Source organism: Penicillium longicatenatum, assembly GCF_028827895.1.
Source record: "Penicillium longicatenatum strain IBT 33135 chromosome Unknown contig_1_segment0_segment0, whole genome shotgun sequence".
In the NCBI taxonomy this organism is placed as follows: domain Eukaryota; kingdom Fungi; phylum Ascomycota; class Eurotiomycetes; order Eurotiales; family Aspergillaceae; genus Penicillium; species Penicillium longicatenatum.
The window spans coordinates 1,236,773-1,259,463 of record NW_026643119.1 but is presented as its reverse complement, the minus strand read 5'-3'; the positions used below and the strand labels follow the sequence as shown (position 1 = coordinate 1,259,463).

At 47.3% G+C, this 22,691-nt stretch overlaps 7 protein-coding genes across 7 annotated transcripts; 4 read left to right on the top strand and 3 right to left on the bottom strand.

Moving 5' to 3' along the window:
• Positions 1–249: 249 nt before the first annotated feature.
• On the bottom strand, positions 250–1,552 carry N7484_001256 (checkpoint protein HUS1 family protein; the record flags this gene model as incomplete). The annotated part of the gene is made up of 5 exons (XM_057111676.1): positions 250–276; positions 332–408; positions 469–1,276; positions 1,345–1,463; positions 1,510–1,552. The coding sequence occupies 5 exons, from the start codon at positions 1,550–1,552 to the stop codon at positions 250–252; spliced, it is 1,074 nt and encodes a 357-aa protein (XP_056976413.1).
• A 1,901-nt stretch (positions 1,553–3,453) lies between these two features.
• Positions 3,454–7,320, top strand: N7484_001255 (GAS2 domain protein; the record flags this gene model as incomplete). The annotated part of the gene is made up of 1 exon (XM_057111675.1): positions 3,454–7,320. One exon carries the CDS (start codon positions 3,454–3,456, stop codon positions 7,318–7,320), a length of 3,867 nt encoding a protein of 1,288 aa, XP_056976412.1.
• Positions 7,321–9,596: 2,276 nt separating this feature from the next.
• N7484_001254 (GTPase-activating protein GYP7) lies at positions 9,597–12,237 on the bottom strand (the record flags this gene model as incomplete). Its single annotated transcript, XM_057111674.1, has 5 exons — positions 9,597–9,934; positions 9,987–10,305; positions 10,357–10,619; positions 10,670–12,032; positions 12,085–12,237. The coding sequence occupies 5 exons, from the start codon at positions 12,235–12,237 to the stop codon at positions 9,597–9,599; spliced, it is 2,436 nt and encodes an 811-aa protein (XP_056976411.1).
• Positions 12,238–13,051: 814 nt separating this feature from the next.
• N7484_001253 (aromatic ring-hydroxylating oxygenase subunit alpha) lies at positions 13,052–14,210 on the top strand (the record flags this gene model as incomplete). Its single annotated transcript, XM_057111673.1, has 5 exons — positions 13,052–13,138; positions 13,188–13,340; positions 13,388–13,569; positions 13,617–14,032; positions 14,089–14,210. The coding sequence occupies 5 exons, from the start codon at positions 13,052–13,054 to the stop codon at positions 14,208–14,210; spliced, it is 960 nt and encodes a 319-aa protein (XP_056976410.1).
• Positions 14,211–14,643: 433 nt separating this feature from the next.
• N7484_001252 (putative iron-sulfur cluster-binding protein) lies at positions 14,644–16,093 on the top strand (the record flags this gene model as incomplete). The annotated part of the gene is made up of 4 exons (XM_057111672.1): positions 14,644–14,889; positions 14,945–15,422; positions 15,474–15,965; positions 16,017–16,093. The coding sequence occupies 4 exons, from the start codon at positions 14,644–14,646 to the stop codon at positions 16,091–16,093; spliced, it is 1,293 nt and encodes a 430-aa protein (XP_056976409.1).
• Positions 16,094–18,596: 2,503 nt separating this feature from the next.
• Positions 18,597–20,331, top strand: N7484_001251 (cytochrome P450; the record flags this gene model as incomplete). Its single annotated transcript, XM_057111671.1, has 4 exons — positions 18,597–18,683; positions 18,757–19,869; positions 19,925–20,091; positions 20,157–20,331. The coding sequence occupies 4 exons, from the start codon at positions 18,597–18,599 to the stop codon at positions 20,329–20,331; spliced, it is 1,542 nt and encodes a 513-aa protein (XP_056976408.1).
• Positions 20,332–20,882: 551 nt separating this feature from the next.
• Positions 20,883–22,586, bottom strand: N7484_001250 (MFS transporter; the record flags this gene model as incomplete). The annotated part of the gene is made up of 1 exon (XM_057111670.1): positions 20,883–22,586. The coding sequence occupies one exon, from the start codon at positions 22,584–22,586 to the stop codon at positions 20,883–20,885; it is 1,704 nt and encodes a 567-aa protein (XP_056976407.1).
• Positions 22,587–22,691: the final 105 nt, after the last annotated feature.

The following is a 22,691-nucleotide window of genomic DNA, read 5'->3' as shown; positions in this document are numbered from 1 at the left end:
GCCTATTTCTTCGTCTGCGAAGCGAGGGGGACGATTTCCCTTGCATCATGTATATCACTTTTCCTGCAGGTATGCTTCGGTATACATCGGATGACCCCTGTTTCTCTTCATACCTTCAAGCTGAAGGTTACTTTTCGCATGACGACTTATGTTCATGCCCCTGTCTTAATAACGAATTTTGGTATTATTACCGCGGCTTTTAGCTGGACATTCATTGTTTATCATCACGCGTAGCAGTTTCGTGTGACATCATGTCGTAAAAGAATTGATATAGTACTAGCTCCAGTCAGATTATCAATGCATTCATCTTGATTGGCCAACATGTACTCACAGTCAGGCAGGATTCTTCGCCGTTCCAGCTACCGGGCAGGTAGACATAAAGAACCAGCGCCATGTCGTTAATGAAGCCTGATTTATCACGATGAGCAACCGGCCATACTCCCATGGGTATCGAGAAAGCAAACTCACAAGCAACCACCTTAGGACTCAATCTCCCAACACTCAACACTCGACCCCAATCCTTCGCATCAATCCGCACCCTCGCCCACCCCGACTCATCATCATCACCCACCTCCCTCATCCGTTCACTCGGTAATTGCGAATACTCCTCGCTGTTGATATGAGCCGGATCCAAAGGCGGATTAACAAGCCCAGACCAAGAACTCGCAATTTTCAAATCATCCGTAGAGATAGACAAGCGCAACTTCCCATGCATATTGGCACTCAGCTCCAACTTCGGCGCATTATTCGCAGAAAGCGCCGCAGCCGCAGATGCCGTAGCAGTCGAAGCCGCATCTGCCGCCACAATCCCCATCTGTGTACTCTTCGCATCCAAAGCAGCGATCTTAGTAAACCGATCCGAAATACTTTTCAGCTGCGCAAGCCCAGGAAGAATAATATGCACGTCCGGGTCAGGACAATGCGGCTCATGAAGATCTTCCACTGTTCCCTCGTGCAAAATTTTAATAGGAATCTCCTGCGTGATCCGTGTTTCGCGTTCGCGGGCTCTTCGACCCCCCATCATCTCCCCTGTTGCTGCTGAGTCTGGTTGGACTGATTTGTCTGCCGCGAGAGCAATGTTGCCCTCCGTCCACTCGGTTGATAGAACTGTTAGAGCTAGGAGGGGATATTTGTCTTTTTTTGTGAGACGTAATTGAGCGCCGGTCGCACCCATGGCAGAGCGGAGAGCACGGTTTAGTATACTTATGTTGACTTCGATGTTGATGCCATCGGAGTTGGATTGTAATGCGTAGGACTCTTCATCGAAGATGGTTTCCTGGAAATGTTAGCGTAAGAATTGGTTCAGATGTTGACGGGTTGAATTAAATTGGGTTAGACACGTACGACCGGGATCTGAGACCATACTTGGGTGCCTTGCTCTGGGATGATGGTGAAGCGCACCACATCGTGTTCTAGGCGCATCCAACATATCTTGCCGAGAGATGATAGAGAGGCGGTTAATTCTATCTTTGTTAGTTCTGGACTATAGTTTTGGAGGGATTTACGTACTGTAGAAGACGCTTGTATTCTTTAGTTGGGCTTTGAAACGCATTGTGTTACCCGTGGTGAGATGGCCGTGTTGATGGGAGGAACGAGTCGTGAATTGTGGAGATACTTTTCTTATCGCTATCGCTATCGTTATCTTGATCGTGACTCGGCGCGTCGGCACGTGATCTTCATTTTCACTAAATGATGTGTTGTTTTGCTCTCCAACCTTGGAACAAGTGTTAGATCTAGCGTTCATCTATTTCCATCTTTGATAGGCAATATAAATAATACTAATCCGGGACTGGTCTTTGCCAATCCGATTATGTCGTGCATTTAAATCTTGTAGGTACACATCTACGAAGGCGGGTTGTAATACGCGTCATGTTGCTCCTCTTCGGCCCCTGTTATGTACCTAACACTCAACCTTAACATAAGGTTCGGCCAAAGTCGAGCTCAACCAATGGAAAATGCCAATTTCTTTGAAGGATAAATAGCTACTGATATCTTCAGTTTGACCCGAAATTGTTTTGCATTAATGGGTGTGTCAGTTTCCATGAAGTTCGTAAAGACTTTCAAGGATTGAGGGTAATGATTGAGAGTCTACAGTGAGCTGGCCTGTTGCCCGTAATAACAACAGAATTACCATTACCTCACACACAGGATGGATGGAGCGAAAGACCGATGCTTTACAGATACTAAATCTTCTACTACGAAAACATGGAGAAGTAGATAAGAAATGGGACGAGGGGGAAGTCGACACAACAGATTCATTTAAATAGTGAGATACCATGCGAGGTAATGCCTCATTTCTTGGATACACAGCATTTCATCGTCAAGCACCTTGAAACGCCACCTGGTCATGGTTAAACCTTGGGATATCTTGGAGCTATGCGTGTAGGTAAAGGTTTCAGCTTCTCGCCCTCGTTTTGAAGCTTCTCGTACTAATAATTACTCTAATTTGATATACCTCACTTACTATCCAGTCATATGTCATGACTGCTCCGTTTGAAGATGCATTTTTCTGACCACCTAGGGGCGGACTAGTCTATCGTCACGGAAGATATTCTATTTGCAATTTGAATTTACCTTGCATGAAGACCTCGATTGATAATTGGAATTCTATCGCCACTGGCAAAGTTTGTGATATGATGCATGCTTGGCTGCGCTATGTGTATTTCAAGCCAATATATTAACATTGAATTGATATGATGTATCTTCTTTCCAATCACGGAACCCTGGCAACGAATCTCAAGTCCACGGGCATAGAAAGCAACGAGGCAAGGGTCCTTCTTCACAGGATCATAAATGATATAGTCGAATAAACTATACGGAATATTGGGAATACCTTTTGGAGTTCATAGGTGCTAAGTAGTCGTCATGACGTACGCGTACCTACTTCGAGGCAGTATGTTAGCTGTATGTAGCGGACTGTAACCTTTAGAAATCGCCAATTTAGTAGAAGAAAACAGGGTTGTCTAATTGATTATCTGAATGGAGACACAGACACGCTAAAGAGCCGCAATTCGTGCCGATTAGAAATCCGAGTCGCGAACCAAAAGAACTTCGCGGATCATCGGAAGCGGTCCACTTCGTGCCCCTTTTGGAAGCTCCACCTCCAGATCAGAATTATTATTCCGATTGTTTACTGCTTTTCTTCCATCTATTTATTCTTATAACATCCTCTGCAGACCTAGGTTATCACTCGGGGAAGTCAAAACGGTCCATTCTGCTTACCGCCGTTTGTCTCGCGCTTCCTGCAAGTCTCGTGAAAGAACTTCTATTGCTCCGGACCCAACCACCCCCATAGCATCGCGTCTCAGCATGCGGGCTCGCCAGTGCTCTCTTCGTCCGCCTGCTGCTCCTTTTCGATATTCATCTTTCTTATGCCATCCAGAGCCAGTTGAAGCTTCCTTTGTTCCAAGTGTCTCCATTTGTTGAGCTGGGCGGCCCAGCCTGTCATTCGGAATGGCAGTGAATCAACAGCCCACCCCTCTTCGCCCATCCATCCGCTTCTCCCCCGCTCATTCTAGAGACAACTCGCGATCGACCTCCCCGGAACGGATTCCTGGGTCGTTATATCCTAAAATTGACCCTTTACTCAGCAACCTCTCTCCCGAATCGACCCTACATGCCCTTACTTCCACCGAAGCCGTACCGGCCAACGGAAATTTCTCACACCTCCTATCTCAAAGTATCTCGCAAGTCTCGCCTGCCGAACGCGCCCTAGGTATCCGTGCTGCCATAGCGGCCCGGAACCTTAATCTTTGGCATAAGGAGGTGCAGGCGTGGCCATGGCCGAAAGTCAATGAGGCGGCGTCAGGAAAGGGCTTCATCCCTCCAGTGACCGATAGTGGTGTTACATATTATGGCAGCTTGCCGGCCGAAGTGGTGGAGGAATACGAGAAAAGAATCGAAGAGATCCGCGATGGAATGGAGAGCTTGGATGTGGACGAATTAAAGGAACACGTTCTCAATGCCCACATTCCATCCCGCTCTCGCCCTTCCTCCTCGACCAGCACCGTATCTGTGCCCCCTCCGCTCAGCTATGTACAGCTCAGTGATTTTACGGCCATCGTGACTGCCACAATCCTACGCGCCCTGCCCTATTTGGCGCGATTGAATCACTTACTGACCATCTGGGAAGTCCGCCTTTTGGTTCTGCGCCACATTCCAGGTCTGCTGAGAGATCTACGGTCAACTAGATCCGCTTTAGTTACTTCCAGCAGCTCGATTCAGTCATCCAACACTTCCGAGGACGTTGAGGTCCGATTTTCAAGCTCCTATCTACGCGATCAACATGTCCAACTCGAGTCGGCGGTCATTTCTGTGGGGAAACGGGTGGATCGAGCTCTCGATGCCTTGGAAGGTCGAAACGATTCATTGCCTGAACAATGGATTGATGATCTAGAAAGCATTGAGTCAGATTTCGCTGCATGGGTGGTTGAAACGGAGCGATACAAGCTCCGCACCGAATGGCTTCGCGCGAAGGACCAGTCCAAGGTGACCGAATTATGCAAGGAATTTAAGCCTTCGCCTGAACAGGTCTCTGAGAAGGAACGTGAGGTCGAGCCAGCCATCGCTTCAATGGAGCCTATGAAGGAAGAAACTAGACCCGAATCCCAAACTGCACACCCAACAACCTGTCTTGTTCAAGAGGAGCCTGCCCAAGATTCCATGCCATGTATAGACAACAGTCTAACGATTATGACCACTGGCCCCGAGGCTTCATGCAGCCGTGTGCTCGAGCCATGTACCCATGAAGAGACCAACGAGAAGCCTGAAAGCCGACCAAATATTCTCGTTGCAGAAGACCTTGAAACCCCAACGCAGTTAACATTTCTCCGAGGTCTGTCACTTGGAACCCCAGAGGCTCAGTCGCCTTCACGAATTCCATTGCCGGTGTCGCCTGATGTGGAGAATAAAGAAAATATTCCACCTCAAGGTTTCGTGCCTCAGCGTTCATCTTCAGTCCGAGAATCCGGAGCTAAGCCAGCTGTTCTTGGCGAACATAAAGAAGAAGATTTATTCGCCCAGAAGCCCATATCTCATGTGCCCGAGAGCGAGCAGCAGCTCAACGCTGCTGAGTGTTCTCCTGTAACCCCAAGACAAGAAGCTTCTCTAGGAGGTGAGGGCTTCCGAAATGAGCCCACGCCGGATTTCAAGCAACAAACCAATGAACACCCGACATCATCCGGCAAGGTTGTGTCTAATGATGTGAATATTGTGACAAAGGCCTTGCCTGTAAAAAACACGACGCAATCCGCAATGGCTGAGGAAGAAACGCCAATCTTGGAAACCCCAGCGGCCGCGACCGAACCTCCGAGAGATGCGCAGGCCGCCGGCAGCTTTCCGCTCAAGGGATCATCAACTAATTCCACACACCAGTACCCTGGAAATAAAAAGTCAAAAATTCCCAAGCCACAGCCTGCTCGAGCGACATCACCACCGGCACCAATCACAGAGCGCGTCCCAGAGAAAAAGGCGCCTTCCAAGAAGAAGCCACTACAGAGCCCCATTAAGCTGTCAAAGGCCCGTCAAGGGGATCCCAACCTCGACAAGGGCTCCCCAAAGCCTCGCTCTCGTCGGCCATCGACGGGATCTGTGGGTTCTTTCCTGTCAGACAGCTCTCTTGCCAGTCCTCGTCCAACCGAGCCGCACACCGGGTCATCCAATGGAGAGCTTCACCGAGAGTTTACAAAATCCGTTTCACCTCATGGTGACTATATGCTTCGGGCAGACCGTCTCCGCCGACTAGAAAATTTGAAGATGTCTGCCAATACTGCCTTCCAACCAAGTCGCTCTGTGAGCCTGCCTCTCCAGCGGTTTATCAACGAGAAGCTGGACTTGGATTTGAGTACTGAATCGGTGCCTGAGGTTCCCGAACGCTTCAAGGCAAAAGGTTCAGCCGTTTCTACTATTCATGATGTTTCTTCTACGCCTACTCAGACTCCACGTGTGCTTAGGCGGCGTCCTACTCTCGTCCGTGGAAAGTCAGCATCGGACTTGAAGGACAGTGACGCTTCATCAAATCATCCAGACCGCAATCTGCCTGCCTTCGGTGGAAACACTGCCCGGAGGGCTTTGCAGCACCAAGACCAACCCAAATCGGCGCGTCTGCGCCAGCGGTTGACTGCCCACCCTAGCTTGGAGAGCCTCGGGGTAAAGAAGCAGGAACTTTCGTACGTTGAAGAGGACGAGTCAGAACTCATGGATAATGGTTCTCGTCCATCCTCTCCCAACAAGCTGTCTCAGAAGCCCAGAGACCAGCTTGATGAAAAGATTAATTCCATTCTCAGTACACTCCCTGGGCGTATCCATCTCGTTGACCCCAGCAATGAGGGGGATACTTCATCATCTTCCTCATCCCTGGATCGAAAGATGCGAGAAAGATACCTCTCCGAGTCACCACACGGTCCAACTTCTCGGAGCTTCACTCCTGCTCCTTCTCTGGCGCTTATGCCTGCTGCCCGAAGGCGCTTGTCACATGCGCATAAGACTGAAGACAGCTATGTCAAGCTTTACCATTTGCACCATGGCGGCCAAACCGCACCTACCAAGCTGTTCGTTCGTACCGTCGGCGAAGATGGCCAACGAGTGATGGTCCGAGTTGGTGGTGGCTGGGCAGATCTTGGCGAATATCTCCGCGAATACGTTGTCCACCATGGCCGTCGTAAGGTCTCCGAAACTCCGCGAGTAGAAGTGCAAGGCCTGGCAACTCGCTCATCTCCTGGCTACTCCTCCCCTGCCAATCTTCTTCATCCTACTGTCCCCTCCTACAACTCTGGTCGTGCCACTCCATCTCGACCCGCCTCCGTTCTCAGTGCCCGTCCACCATCCTCTCTTACCGTCCGCAAATCGCGACGCGACTCTACTGCATCAGAGGCTGTTGCTCTTAGGTCCGTTACGACTGGAAACCTTAGCTCCTTCACCTCTCCCCCTTCCGCAGGAGCTCCAGGCCGTCGTCTTTCAATGTCTTCCAGCTACTCGTTCGGAGATTTTCATTCCCCTGCTCAAATCCCCTTGCCATCCCATGACAACTCCACACCTCTCGGTCTTGCTGGTCCTAAGCCTCGTTCCCGTCAAATCTCAATGAGTCCTGAGGGCGAAGCCTGGGTAGAAAATGTCCTCCAAAAAACCCGCCGATCAAACTCTTTCAACCCTCTTCCCTTTGATTCAAACCACTCCCCTGAAAACGACGAAGTCGACAACTATGATCTTCCTCACCATGACCACACTGGTCGTTCTTTGCCCAAAGTACGAAGCATCGGCGATATCAGTATAAATGGCACGGGCAGACGAGTCGTGCTACAGGGCCTGGGCAATCACAGATAATCCCCTGGCCAAGGAGAAAAGTTTGCCTTATTCGGAGTCTACTGTGGATACCCTTTGCTTCTTGTGATTCGTTTCTTCTTTTCTTGACATCTTACTTTTTCTTTTTGCACACATTTTGAGATTTGCTTCCTTTTTACAACATCATTTGCATCAGCGCGGCGAAATTGTGGATCTAGCTTGATCATCTTTGGACCAATGGGTTAGCTTGGGTCAAACCCCTCATTAGGTTGTTTCATTGTTATTCTTGTTCTTTTTTTACAGGGGTTTCGATAGTCACTTCGACCTGTACATATACCATATCTTGTTGTTTCTTGTTCGATACCCTGTTGAGGCTCTTATCCATACACGATAATAGAATCAAGTGCCTATTCATATCTTGCTAGGTTGACGATGCATTCTTTAGGTCCTGTCCATTCAGCGACTCATGTACTCACAGAGTAAAATGAAAAACATAAGAAACCCGAACAGGCACCAATTGAACGAGAAACCCTTTTTAGCCTATAGAACTGTTAGCCCTGTCCAAAGGACATGTCACAGTCAATCTTGATGTCGACTCACACCTTGTTTTAAACTCATCAAGATCTCACGCAGCACTTGATGGCAGTGACAAGCACCTCTTATTTCGCTCATCTCTATGGCTTCTATCCCATCCCGAAGTCGTGCCACGGACACTCCCAAACCAGGCAAAGCGTCCCGGACGTCCATGCTCCACTTGTAAACCCTCGTTCTAGTGCCAATTTATAGAACAAGACTTTGACGTCGTACCTCACGACTAAAGATTGGGTTGGATACTTGGCAAAATTGGAGCTCGGAGACCGCCGGGTGGTCAATTGATGGCTTTACCAGAACATCTGATGGGTTTGTTGTTGTGATTACTATAGGAAATCGATAGTCCCAGCGTTGAAAATCCAATTGAATAGTTCAGTGTAAGTCTCAGGCTTTCAAAACGAGGCAACATTTTGGTTATTGTAATGGAAAATTGCTAGGTGACTAGGTAGTGTACAACGTCTTATGGACTTAGTAAAATTAGTCAATATATGTCACACGCTTTAACCACTAGTGGTGTGCTGACCAAGTCTCCTGTCTTGGTTAGCCACACTAAATTGTCAATCCACACTAAATTGTCATTCCACACTAGATTGTCAATCCACACTAAATTGTCATTCCACACTAGATTGTCATTCCACACTAACTTGTCACTTTCTACATAGATCGAACCACTCAGTCGTGCCATCTAATATCAAAATCTAGTACTAATACACTCTAGCTATATCGTTTTACTTGAAATATTCTAATAAAAAGGAGATAGTGTGGTTTATTAACCTCTTATATTTAGCCTTACTTCATTAATTCCGCAACTGTAGAAAACGCAACGTTAAAATACTTAGTCAATAAGTACTGGATTTAGTCTAGGACGAGATACTTGAGAGATTATAATCTCAATAACGATTCATGTATGTTTTATATAGTATAAGATAATGAGTGTTATAGAAACTCAGTTCTAGTATACTTTAGACCCCCGTTACATAGTAAAGATGCGGGTAGGTCGCTTCCTTAACGCGTATAGAAAGGCTACTAGGTTACTATAAAAAAGCTCTTTTTAAGATCGCATAAGCTTATTAACGCCTAAGAAATAATATAGAATGAAAGTTTAGCTATTAGTCCCTTTATTCATAGGTACTCAATATTTGTCTTCAATTTATCAAGAAGCGTAAGGATATAAAGAAGTAGAGGGAGACTTATGAGATTCTCTAGATCGCTGATTTAAATCGACTATGACCCTATATAAATTCTAGTAGATAATAAAGAAAATTAAGATATGGAGAGAGAACTGATAGAATAATATATTATAGTACTTAATATAATAGATATAGAAGATATGATGCTGGAAAAGCTCAAAAGGTGTAAGAAGTGACAAGTTAGTGTGGAATGACAATTTAGTGTGGCTAACCAAGACGGGAGGTTTGGTTAGCACACCACTAGTGGTTAAAGCGTGTGACAATTAGGGAATCAGCTATTCTGGATTTCATATTCCTCATTCTTAGCCAACATTCAAATATCCCGGATTGAAGAGATAATTCCATAAACTCCCAAGTTAGGTTTCTCCTAGTCTGAACCAAATACATAATAAAATGGATGAGTGGATGGTATACATTTACAATTCATAAATTCATAAATCGGAAAGAACTAAGTCCATCACAGCAACCACATCATTGACAATCTTAATAAACACCAATCATCAAAGAAGATGAAAAGCATAGCCAAAGCAAGGCTTTCTATGATTGATGCTGACGCCTCCATGGGATATCCTTTCTCAGTAACTCCCGCAGTTCTGGCGAAATAACCTTGGGCTTGTCGGAGTCCATAATTCTCTGTAGAGCCGATGGACCTGCGCTGGAACCGGTTGTAGAGCCAATGGATGAGGTTTGTGGGGTCTTTCCCTCTCCAGAAGCGGGGCTGTTAATACCTGATGTACGACGCTGGGTGGCAGAAGGTGCAGATGGGAAATTGTCTTTCTTGTCGATGGCTTGAACCGAGCGCTCGAAGCGACGGAAGAGCGATTCAGCGCGGGTAAGAATGGGAACAAGTTCCATTGTGTTAGAGAGCTCGTTAACTATATCATGTTAGTTAACCGACTTGGTATTGGTCCAGCTGGATCGACTTACTGTATTTCAGGACTTCATCAAAATGCTTCAGGTGGTCCATAATGACATCGCGATGTTTCTCGAGAATGGCCAGTGCAATGAACAAATGGAAGCTGCTGGAGTAATAATCTGTCCAGAGTGTCTCCCAAAGACGAAGGACATCTCCCCATTGAAACTCGCGCTTGTACCAGACCAGCAGCATGCGGAAGAAGAAAAAGAAGTTGGTGCTATCGGCAGATTGTAAATGCAGGTAAAGCTGGGGATCCATAAGCTGAACAAGATGATCAAGTGCCAGAAGTTGGGAGCGCATTCCTGATTGATCCCTAAGGAAATTTTGTTCCTGCTCGCTTGTTAGCTTATGGCAATCTTTGGCCTCATGTTTCTCACTTACCATTCGATCCATGAAGCCTACAAATGCCCAAAAGGCCACGGCATCATCCTGCATGACTGCGTACAGCGGGGCAAGGAGATCGCTCATTCCTTGCACATAACCCAAGTCGGGGTTATATTCATTGTACGTCAGGAGCATGTCCTTCATCTGCTCGAGATGAACATTGGTGCCCACATCGGCGAAGGGAGAATCCGGGTCAGGGTGCGGAATATCCTCTCCGGCAAACAGTGGAATGGTCCGATCTGTTCGATGAACGTCCTTCTCTAGACGGTTGTTAGTAATGGACTTCGCAAGGGGACTTCGTTATATTTACCTATGCGGTTCCGTTGCTCTTTCCAGTTTTCGTACTCTTCCGCGGTCGAGTTGCCTTCGACCATTCGGTCCCACCAGCCGGCCTTTAGCCTGATGTACTCATCACGTTTCGAGTTCATAATCGCTTGGCGATCTTCGCGGTTACTATCCCACGGATACACTTCCAAAAGATAAAGCCATGCTTCTTTCCGTGCACCATCGTTTGGATCTAGCCCACCATGGAAGATACGCTCCTTGACCTCTTCGACAGTAAGTTGCAACCTTCCAGACGTTGGGTCAAAGAAACTCTCCCATTCGGAAAGCGTGAGAGTGCGTCGCCGCTCCTGGAGTCCTAAGTTGCCGGTCTCGAGCTCCAGGATTTCAAAGTCACCAACAGCGCTATTCTCCGACTCGAGCATATCTTGAGCCGTGTAGATCCGCTGGTTTCTGTCTTTCTCACTTTGCTCGGCGATGCTCATCGCCCAACGAGCCAGATAAATCCTGGCGCTATCGAACTCATCCTGGAGCGTTTGAATCTCGGGGTTCTTCATTAGACGCCGTACCTGTGGTGGAATGCGCGTGTTTTCGGCGAGATCATTCGCAGTTCGACGGGTGAATGTCGTTATCTTGCTCAATTGCTCGAGGACCTTCCAGCGGGTCTCTTTGAGGGTCCGCGTAAAGGGATCCATGCTGGCATCACCCTTGCCACCACTGGGACCCGCAGCAGCTTCCGGCTGTGCCTTCGATGGCAGAGACGCATCCCCACTGGATAAAGCCCGCCCAAATGAGAGCTGATCTTCTTGGGACGGATTGATCAAGTACACATTCTTGTCAACGGCCGAGCGCTCCACCTCCACATATCTCCGCAACCACCGAAGCACTTCATCGCCTCCCCAGAATAGACCTCCCTCACTGTCGAAGGGGTCGAAGCTATCCTTGACCCGTTTCTTCTTTTGCAGAATGGTTGATTCGCACTCGCTGTCATGGAAGAAGAGGGCTGGGAAGCTGTCACCTGCACGTGTATTGATCACCAGGCTTCCGAACCACCACCCGAGGCTCGGAGGGCGGACCAGGATCGAATAGATTTCCGACATGGGCACTGCGAAAGAGTACAGACCGATGGGGTCCTTATGTGAAGTGGTGGTCGGAAGGGCCGGGACGAGGTATCTCTGGTGTGGCGAGGAGGCATCATCAGATAAATCGACTTTGACATATGTACTGTATGCATCGCCTAGCGATGACTCGGGCACCCAGGCCAGCAGGTATGAAGCCGCGTCATTGCTGTTCGATGAGGAGGGGTAGGAACCGGACTGAGGCTTTTGTTGGATGAGGGCAATGAAGCCGGGAATGTTATCTTTAGCGGAGGGCGATGGGTGGACATAAACCTATTTCCTGTGAGTTATTTCGGCGTATGGTAGCATTCTGGTAGGTGCCTACCTTGCTCTTGGAATAGAGAAGCTTCACGCCACGGCCTGAGCGAGAATGTGCGATAGTGTTGTACTCATTCTCATCATCATCGCTCAGATCATAATACGACGCCGACGGTGACGGGGGTGTGGCCGGGGGCGTGTATTTGACCGGATTCGCCATGATGTTGGATGTTGGAAGAGGTAAGATCAAGACTGAAGACGTAATGATCCAATCGATAAACTTATCGATAAGCGCCCCTCTTTGTAGATCACCGCTCTTCAACTTCGCAACTTGCAACTTCTCCTGCTAATGTATATCTTCTCTTAGAAGGTCTAATCTTTGCTTGTTGGTTGAATCTGAGTTCAAGTGTGTCATGATCATCATTTTCACGTTTCCACTCTGTTCGCCACTGCTGACGCTGGGCTCCAGGCAGCAGCAAACTCCTTGCAGTGGAACGGGAATAGCCTCAACTAAAACCCGGATTTGACTTGAAAAAGCTGCTTTTCTGCGACTCAAATCCATGAGAAGATATTAGTCTTGCTGGAGGTCAGCTGTCCATACCAGGTGCCTCGATCTTGTGGCACGACAATACCATACGTGTCCCAACATTCTGTACGCGACCGATAGGAATAACCGGAAAATTGCTTCAATTATAAAATCACGTTCTAAATTCAAATCTCACGATCTTGAAACTTTTTGTTCTAGTTGTAATCGGCCTTTTCCAGTCCCAGCACCGATATCCAGGGCATGGACATGAGTCAACCGTAATCCCGCCAATCAACAATCATGTGAGTTGACATCAAACATGACGGGACTCGATAACTACTTCAGGAAACGATATACAGTCCCAGTCAACCCAAGGTTCAACCCACACACCAATAACAGTGGTCCAGGACAAATCGTCCGAAATCTAGACAGGATATATAAAGTCGTGGCTTCGTCACCGCAAATGAATCAAGCAATCGCGCCTCCAGATTAAGTCCGATTATCCATCATGTCTGAACTCGCGCGAACCCTTCCAGCTTCTTGGTATTGCAATGAGTCGCTCTATCAGATGGAGCGTCGTGCCGTCTTTCTCAAGGTATCGACTTTCCAGCATGCCCCAAAGAAGATACTAATAACTTGTTTAGTCCTGGTATCTCCTCGGGCCTGTGACGAGGTTCCAGACTTTGGGAGAGCATGTTGAATATGAGATTGCACAGACACCCATCTATGCGATTCGCACTGGGGGAGAGGGTCTGAATCCAGGTCCTGATAATCTGAAGGTGCTCTGCGCAAAGACGGTATGTACAGCATGGATATCTAGCAAACTGAAGACTGACCAACACAGGACAAAGAATTGCGCTGCCATGTAACCCCTACTGGTCTTCTTTTCTCGACAATCTCGGACGATGCACCCAGCTTCCATGAGTTTTTCCCAGAGCTGGAGGAGCTACTAGGGAAAGTAGACTTCACTAGACTCCCGTATCGTCGCAGCATTCGCTACGAAGGTCGATTCAATTGGAAGACTATGTAGGTCCCACCGGGTTATTTCGTTAGTTGTTTCTAAAGGTTTTCAGGGTGGATGGATATCAGGAGTGCCTGCACTGCCAGTACACTCATCCATCATTCTCAGTGTACTACCCGCCTACTTTCTATGCCGTGCACAACAAGCACAATTTCTCCCAACACATCGCGGACCCCAAGAAGCCTGATGATGGACTATTCCTCTACTTTTTTCCGAACTGCACGCTCAATGTGTACGGTGGAGGTATGTCCTCGTTCCGCGTGTGTCCCACCGCAGATCCCCATGTAACCAGGATGGAATTCGATTACTATCACCTAGAATCCGGTGATAAATTCGAAGGCTACTTCAAGTTTGTCCGCCAGGTGGCGTTGGAAGATTTTGAGCTGTGCGAAAAAGCACAGGATAATCTGGCCAAAGGTGTATACCACGAAGGCATCCTGAATCCTGTCCAGGAGAATGGCGTGTCCTGTAAGTACATTCGTCGCATTTCACCTATCTTCCAAGTCAGTATTAACCCGCCAAAGACTATCAGAGACGCGTCTTTGACATGGTTCTCGAGCAACACCAAGCCGATCGAAAGGCCCAAAGTGAGGAATTTACCCTGAAAGGACATACAGCACCATCCACGGTCGAAACGGCAGCGTAGCAGAAATATTTAGCCATGAAACAATGCCAGTATTTTATTTATCATATTTGAACTCCGAAGTGAATTTGAGATTCTTGTTCAACACAGATGCGTGGAACATTAGTTGTACGACTGCAGCTACTCAATTGGGATCTGTCACGTCGATGGATCAGCTCACTAGCCACTCATTAAAGCCCGATTGCCTCCAACTTTGATAGCGATGAAGCACCATCCGCGTTGGACAAATCCCCGAGAGCTGGAAATTGCAACTCAATCGGGTAATACCCCTGCAAGAGGGGGCGATGCGTGTGGTTCCGTTCTTCAAAGTGTATAATGTGGGGATCGGGGCACTTGGGCCTCTGTCGGCGGTGGTATATGAGGTGATGATGCCGACGGGAAAGTGATGAACATTTGGGACAATTAGGATTATTTGATTACCTATTAAAATTTGATGATGGACTTCATTCATGCATATCTTTTATCTCCCGGCTCTATCTTGGTGGCGGTCGTGACCGCTATCTTTTTGGCCAATGGATCATGGCCCCTCCCAAAAAACAAGACAGATAAGGTCGCAAATCTTGCTTTGTCGGACCATGATTCTAGTGGTGATTTATCGGTCACGAAAGAGCCTGAGGTTCCGGAAGGGTGGTATCATAGCCAGGAAGTTTTTGAGCTGGAACGCCGCGCCTTGTTCAGCAAAGTAAGTCACAGCTCTTTGAACTCCCCGTGATTATAATGCCTAATGTCAGGTCCAGTCCTGGCTGTATCTTGCCCACGTCACCCAATTCAAGAAGCCAGGGGCCTACCAATCCTTTGACGTGGCAGGGTTTCCCGTTTTCTTAATCAGAGGAAAGGACGATAAGATTCGCACATTCCATAATGTTTGCCGTCATCGTGCATACACGATCACCAGAAAAGAAACGGGGGCATCTGGCGTGCTTGGATGTAGATATCATGGCTGGAGTTATGATACTTACGGGCGGCTAGTGAAAGCACCGAAGTTTGAGGACGTTCCTGGATTCGAGAAATCAGAGAATAGCCTCTTTGAGATCCATACACACACTACTGACCAAGGGTCGGTCTTCGTGAATCTCGATTCCGGAGAGCCTGTCCCCATGGAAGACTCTACTCTGTATGCTCTGAATGAGTTCACGCGGCATGCCGATTTGGGAATTAAGTCTGAGTGGCTTACTGGACAAACACTAACTGGGGCCTTTAACTGGAAACTGGGAAGTATGTTAGACTGGGTACCATCCTCATGGAATACTACTGACATTTTTACAGCAAATGCCCGTCATTTTGTGGATTTGGCCACACAGCTCGAGCAAAGGCTCCCTGAGATTTTGCAACCATCTATTGCGACTCGGATAGCACGAGCCATCTGGCAGAAGAATCAGAAAGCAAACTGCTCTTTATTTCCCGGCACATTTCTCTACTCATTTGAACAAAAGGATATGTGGTTATCCTTGACATTTTTACCATCTTCGGAGACAAGCACTCGCGTTCGATATGATCTCTTTACCTCGTCCCCAAAGACCGGCGTAGATGGAGATGCTCTTAACAGCGTCGTTGCAGAAGTCATTTGGGATTTTATCACCGGTATCGAGTTTGAATCCCAATCGGTCACCGAAAAGACAGCTTTAAACTCCCCAGCTACTTACAAGGTCCTGAAGCAGTTGCAAGAGCACCAAAAGTTGGAGCGGATTAGTGGTGGTCTGGTTCGTCCTGCTATGCGTCAGCCAAAAGGTAGCTCGCTTTTCCAACAGGCTGAACAATGTGAGTTCCCTTTCCTTATTTACATATTGACTTGTTTCTAATATATAACAGTGTGCAAGGAACTTGATTGCTCGGGTCCTGGGTCACAGGGTGGATCAAGTATCTCTTCAAGCGGACTAGATTGGTAGATATCAGGTTGATTCGGTAGGGTTTATTTCGGTCCTTTACGTGGCCAAATATTTGTCTTCTGGTTCTATATTATTCAAGATTCATAATTCCTGGATGGATAGTGAGTTCAATGAATCCTAGTTACACAATAATGAAACGGTCATTATACACGGTTGCCAATAAGATGACATCCCCACTGCTTTTTTAGGTGAAAATGTCCACCTCTCTGGCAGATACTAATATATTGCGCTATAATCACCCCCATATTATGTAATTGGCAAGATGGCCGAGTTGGTCTAAGGCGTCAGGTTAAGGTCCACCTTGACATCATTTCCTGATCTACGTTTGTAGGCGTGGGTTCAAATCCCACTCTTGTCATTTCTTTTTGCCGCCTGTCCATATAGTTCACGTGATAATATCAGGTGATGCAGTGCGACACTTGTTGAAGATATCTTATTTTTTATTTTTTTTATTTTCATATTCTAGCACAGGTGTTTATTGGACCATCTTAAGTAGACATAATCACCCGGTAAATCTTGCCATTGGTCTTTCTAGCATTTTCCCGTGTTGGAAATCTGGTTCCTATACTTCGTATTCGTATATATGCCTGAATTCATCTTGGCGCAATTTTGAGTTGCCAGGCCCAGGTACTTTAACGGGCGAGGCTTTTCGACCTGCCCCGCCACCCTACGACCTCTCATGTTCTTAGTGATCAAGGGCTCTACATACGACTTCCTTCTCCGCGTAATACGTTTGCCAATTTCTTTATTGTTTTTCCCTTTCACATTTCCGTTGGTTCTCGTGGATATCTTTTAATAAGTCCTCATTTCCTTTCAAAGGAGGCATCTGGTACGTCAATCCATATTATCCATCAACAACCAGAGGCAGCGGCTCCTATACTTCATAATTACACGTAAGGTGCATGGTTGAAGTTCTCTTAAGGTAAATGTCTCCGATTACGGCTTTTCCCATTATGTTTAAGCTAAGCAACCAGGGCATATGATAAGTTTTGGGAATCTTCGGAAGTCAAATCTTCTGAGATACTAGCCTCCATAATTTCAAATGCAATCTTCTCTCGTACATACTATGGACACAGCCACACGGGCCACCTAGGGCGGGATGAAAAGGGGCCCAAACGTAACCGCATCTCTTGTGATCTGCGGATTAGGTTATCTTGCAGTGTCTAGGATGCTTACAGTGTCTAAGGAAAGCAGTGCTGAGTCTTCGATGTGCACACTCTAACTTGGAGGTAGTCAAATAGCAAATTCGACTAAACGACGTATTATTAATCTAGAGATTTCTTGTCAAGAGCCGCGCCTAGCTATTTTCTCCATAACAATTACTCGAATGATCAAAACACCGCCACCTCAAGGGGTTAGAGAGATATAGGCTGCTCTAGAGTCAAATTTTACCATCGATGATTCCGGTCTTTTTGCGTCCAAAGTCGATTGACTGATGTAGGGGTCGGTGGTTCACGTGTAAAACTAGCACTCTAAAGCATATTCCACAATCCGACAGTCTTTTATAACCCAAACTTTTTTCGAAACCTAGCATTTATAAAATTTAGACCTGGCATTTATGAAATCGCGAAGCCTGAACTACCTAGTGAAGCAGAGTGCCTGATACATATCGCTCTCCTTGTTTTTCGAAAACATGACGTTCAACAAACAGTTTTAGTCCGATGACCTGGTTTCGTCTGCTTGGTCCACTCCGTTATGAGGACTATGACCCTCTATTTACTAATCCGTCAAGGCTCGTGCCACTAGACATGCATTAGCCGTAACGCATGAAAATGGCCAGGCTTGTGGACCAAATCAAAAGCGGAGACGCCGCCGATCTTTAGTGCAGATTCACAAGTCGATCATAAACATCCTAGTCATTTTGCATAACGGGTAAGGCGATGGTGGGCTAGAATATACCCGCAACGCGGCCCCACCAATAATAGCTTTCTTATTATGCATGCTAATGCAGGTCATAAACCGCAGCGGAGACATTTCTGACGTTTCTCGGGCCGCTTGGACAGTGGCGTAGCCACCCGCAGCAGTAAACTCTTTGTTCCCACTTTAATGCGATAAGATATTTAACTTCAATTCCCATTCGGGGAAATTCCCATATTTGAGATTGTAAAATTTGAGTTAAAGATCTATTCAAGTTAGAATTTCTAGTGTGGAAGCTTTCTATCGCCTTCTAGTCGTTATTGTTTAATCTGGATGTTTCAGAACTTCCGATAAAAGAGTGGCTCGGACTTCCTCTCCACCCCCCTCTTTCTTCAGGCTACGCAAGCCTTGCATGATGCGGGGGCCTTAGTGTATCTCTGTCCCGGGCCCGGTCTAATGATGCCATCCCCGGGTACTGGAAACTGTTCATTCCGAGCCCGTACCTCTACGCCAAGTGAGGGGGTATAAATTCGTGTTGTGTGTTCAAGGTTGGGCTAAAGGCCAAAAATTTTAGAATACCATCTTGGGTACTGAATTTCTCCCATTCTCCTGCTCAAGAACCTGTTTATTCTTCAGCATCTACGCTATGGCAGTCATTCCAGGCATTTCCGACTACTCGGATAGCTCACCTTTCCATCCAGGTGTGACACTTTTAGTGTCCTGCCTATCACTGGTAGTTATATTTCTCGAGTTCATCGCTCTACTAAGTAGAACGTAGGAATTGCTAACATCATATTCTGGCTTAGATACCTGTCTACTTTACTGGCCTTATCCTTTACAATGTCTACTTCCACCCGCTGTCCAAATACCCAGGCCCAAAGTCTATGGCGGCAACACGCATTCCCAACATGCGTATGGTCGCGTCCGGCCAGGCACACCGAGTAATCGTACAGTTACACGAAAAATACGGTCCAGTTGTCCGAGTTTCCCCAAACGAACTTTCATTCGTAACCAATGGCGAGGCCTGGAAGCCAATCTATGGCAGTCGACCAGGCCACAGCCAAAAACCCAAAAACTACCTATTTTACCAACAGACCATTGATAATTTTCCAAACATTATTTCTTCCAATGATGCTGATCACACCCGTTTTCGTCGTTCACTATCCCATGCATTCTCCGATAGCTCTCTTCGTGGCCAAGAACCCATCATCAAGGGCTACGTTGACCTATTGATCCAGCGTTTGCATGAGACCACAAAAAGAGGAACTGTACCCGTCGATGTCGTTTCTTGGTACAACTTTACAACATTCGACATCATCGGAGATTTAGCATTCGGTGAACCATTCAGCTGTCTTCAGAACTCGAGCTATCACCCCTGGGTGAGTATGATCTTTGCCGGTGTTAAGGCTGGAGCTTTGATCGGTTTAATCCGCCGTGTGCCTTACCTAGAGCATCTCAAAAAGCAACTCACTCCCAAAAAGCTCATGGACGCTAAACTAGACCACCAAAGTTTGACCAAGGAGAAAGTTCAAGTTAGGATGGGGAAACCGAATGATCGGCCTGATTTCTTTGCGAACATTCTCAAGCAGAAGGACCCATCTAAAACATTCAGTGAAGGGGAGCTATATGCGAATGCAGATGTTTTGATTATCGCTGGCTCGGAGACCACTGCTACCTTACTCTCGGGTGTGACATATCTTCTGCTGAGAAGCCCGCATGCATTTGCCAAGCTTAAGGATGAAGTTAGGGGTGCTTTCAAGTCTGATTCTGATGTCACTCTGGAGGCGTGTAACCAGCTGGTATATCTGCAGGCTTGTTTGAATGAAGCCTTGAGGATGTATCCGCCGGTTCCTGTTGGGTTACCTCGCGTTATCGATGCCCAAGGAGACACTATCGATGGAAACTGGGTACCAGGGGGCGTGAGTGGTTCTTTGCTATGTCCCATCTCCTTAAAAGGCTCTAACACATGCACAGGTAACTGTCTCGGTCTCTCATATAGCAACCTACTCGTCGGAGAAGAACTTCAAGGACGCAAAGCATTTCATACCTGAGCGTCATCTCAATGATCCTCGATTTGCGTCAGACAATAAAAATGCATTGCAGCCATTTAGCTTTGGCCCAAGAAACTGTATTGGTCGAAAGTACGAATTAACATGCTCTTTTAGCCATTAGTGGATATCTTGCTGACTTTATCCTCTCAATTTAGCCTTGCCTATGTCGAGATGCGCTTGATTCTTGCTAGAATGATTGTCAACTTCGAAATGGAGCTTGCTGAGCCTGGTTTCGATTGGATAGATCAGAAGGTGTATAATCTGTGGGAGAAGCCGCCACTGATGCTTAACCTTATTCCAAGAGACATGGCAAAATCGGAGAAGGCTTGATCACTGGACCAACATTTCTCTTGTGCCGTTTAAGTTATGCTATTTATCCTCGATCGCGCGACTATGCCTCTTCATGCATGTTTCGAGGACACAGCGAACTACTCTAGTAGGAAATGACCTAATTAAGCATTTGCTAGAAATTGATGGAGTAATCATTTTCACTGTTTGGGTCATGTTCATGTTGAAAAGAGATTATGTATCTTGAATGCGACCGAGACTTTTATTCAATAGCGTATAGCAGAGCGGTGATGATCAGATGCTCCAAAAAGTTCACGCAATCCTGTGTCAGAGGCAGACACTGAGAGCCAAAATCGCGTATATCTACAAATCAAGTTTGAAACATAAAAAAACAAGAGTCACAAAGGAAATGAGATCCCAGGGAGAGATAACGCCATCCCGGTTATTCTTGCGGGAGATGCTTCGAGAACCCATCGCTGGGCTTTATAATGTATGTTCGATGCAACGCTTGAAAAGAACGAAGATAAAAGATAGAGAGAAAAAACGAATTATGTCGTGACATCGTATTCGTAGTGCGGGAAATCATCGTGAGCCTAAGACATTATCGGTTCCTCTTCGTCGGATTTGACGCTTGCATTGTCGGGCAAACCATCCGCTTCAAGAGTTTGGGCACGGATGCCAAAACTTAAGAGAAATCCGATGAAAGAGACGGCCCCGAAGACACCAAAGGCCAGGGCTTCGCCACGTGGTTGAATCTTCGCGGTCAATGTGAAGAGACCTCCTGATAAAAAGGGCCCAACCGAGCGTCCAGCAGCAGAAAGAGTCTGTGCAAGACCATTCAAGGCACCAAGGACAGCATGATTTGGCGCGCTATTGGTAATCAGCAATAGAGCACTGGTCAGACCACCTACAGAGGCGACAGTCTTGATCAGAAGCACAGAGCATAATTCAACAGCCATCAGTGCAGATTGGCGTGTGAGTCCATGAGCAGATTCGCTCTTATACCCGACGAAAGGCATTAATAGGAAAGAAATCCCAAAGCCGAAAAGGCCAGCACGATACGACCACCGATTACCCATCTTGCCACGAAGACGGTTAAAGACGCATATCTGGAAAGCTATCGTCACAAATCCGGCAAATCCCTGGGATAGACCAATCTCCGAAGGAGTCAGATTGCGTCCAGCTGGTGGTTTAGCCTGTGTAAAGATTGGGAACAACGAATTGAACGAGACGTTACACAGGGCAAAGATCAGGTAGGTCAATAGAAGTAGAACAGTGTCGCGCGTGAAGAACTCCCTCCAAGTCAATGGTTCGTGTAGCGCAATGCGGGTTGAAATCTCCGAAGCTGAATCCAAGTCACTGTCGTGATCCTCGCTCTCGATTGTATCGGTGTCGTCTTGAGTAGGGGTTGGGACTCGGAGGTAGGTAGGATGCTGCGAGAGGCCAGTGAACTGCCATAGCCATGTGAACAGGTTGCGGAACTTCCTGCGAAGCTTTTTGCCGAACTGAGGTAATGGTCCTGCGTCTTCTAAGCTTTCCTCCATGAAAAAGGCCGTCAGCCCGAAATCCACAAGGAGGATAGCGGCAGAGACCAGATTCGGGGCAAGGAATGGGTATGGATTCTCTTTTCCGGTGAATGGATTCTGTTTGAATACTAGCAGCCCTCCTACGAGTGGGCCCGTTATGCCTCCGATTCCATATAGAACGGGAAGCCAAGTGAAGGCTTTTGACTGGTTGCTGCGGTCTGTAATTTCCCCCAGGCATGTTGAAACCAGGCCCTGATTTCCGTTCACCACCCCCATCAGTGCTTGAACCGCAATTGCCTGACCTAAAGTCTTGCAGAATCCGAAGGCAACAAAACACAATGCGGTAAGGATGGTGCCGAGAAGTATAACGGGCTTCCGGCCAATGCGGTCGGACAATGAACCCCAAAAATAGTTAGTCGCAAATTGAGCCAACGCAAATGCCGAAGCGATCGTTCCCACATAGACGCCGACTTGGCTAGGCTCGACTTCCGGAAAGGTCGAAGCCATGTCTGGCAGGTATGGACTAATGGAGTTCAAAGCGGTTTGCTCCGCCAGAGCGATCATCGCTAATACAAGCATCTGTCTTACGGGCAATGGAGACCGAGAAGACTGGTGTTGGCTAGGCGCATCCTCTGAATGCTGAGATACGTCGGCGGGGGATTCCGGCGGACCGGAGTTGGGAGGCCCACGCGACTTGGGCGGCGTGGTGTCGAACGTTTGGTAATGCAAGGTCGACGATCGACGACGACCTTGGATGCGGCGTTCACTCATTTTGAGATTGACGACAGTATCAAGGCTAATCGGAGAGTTTCACAGCCTAACCAGACGATTGGAAGGCCGGAGCACCGATCGTAGCCGCAATACCGGGTTCGTGCA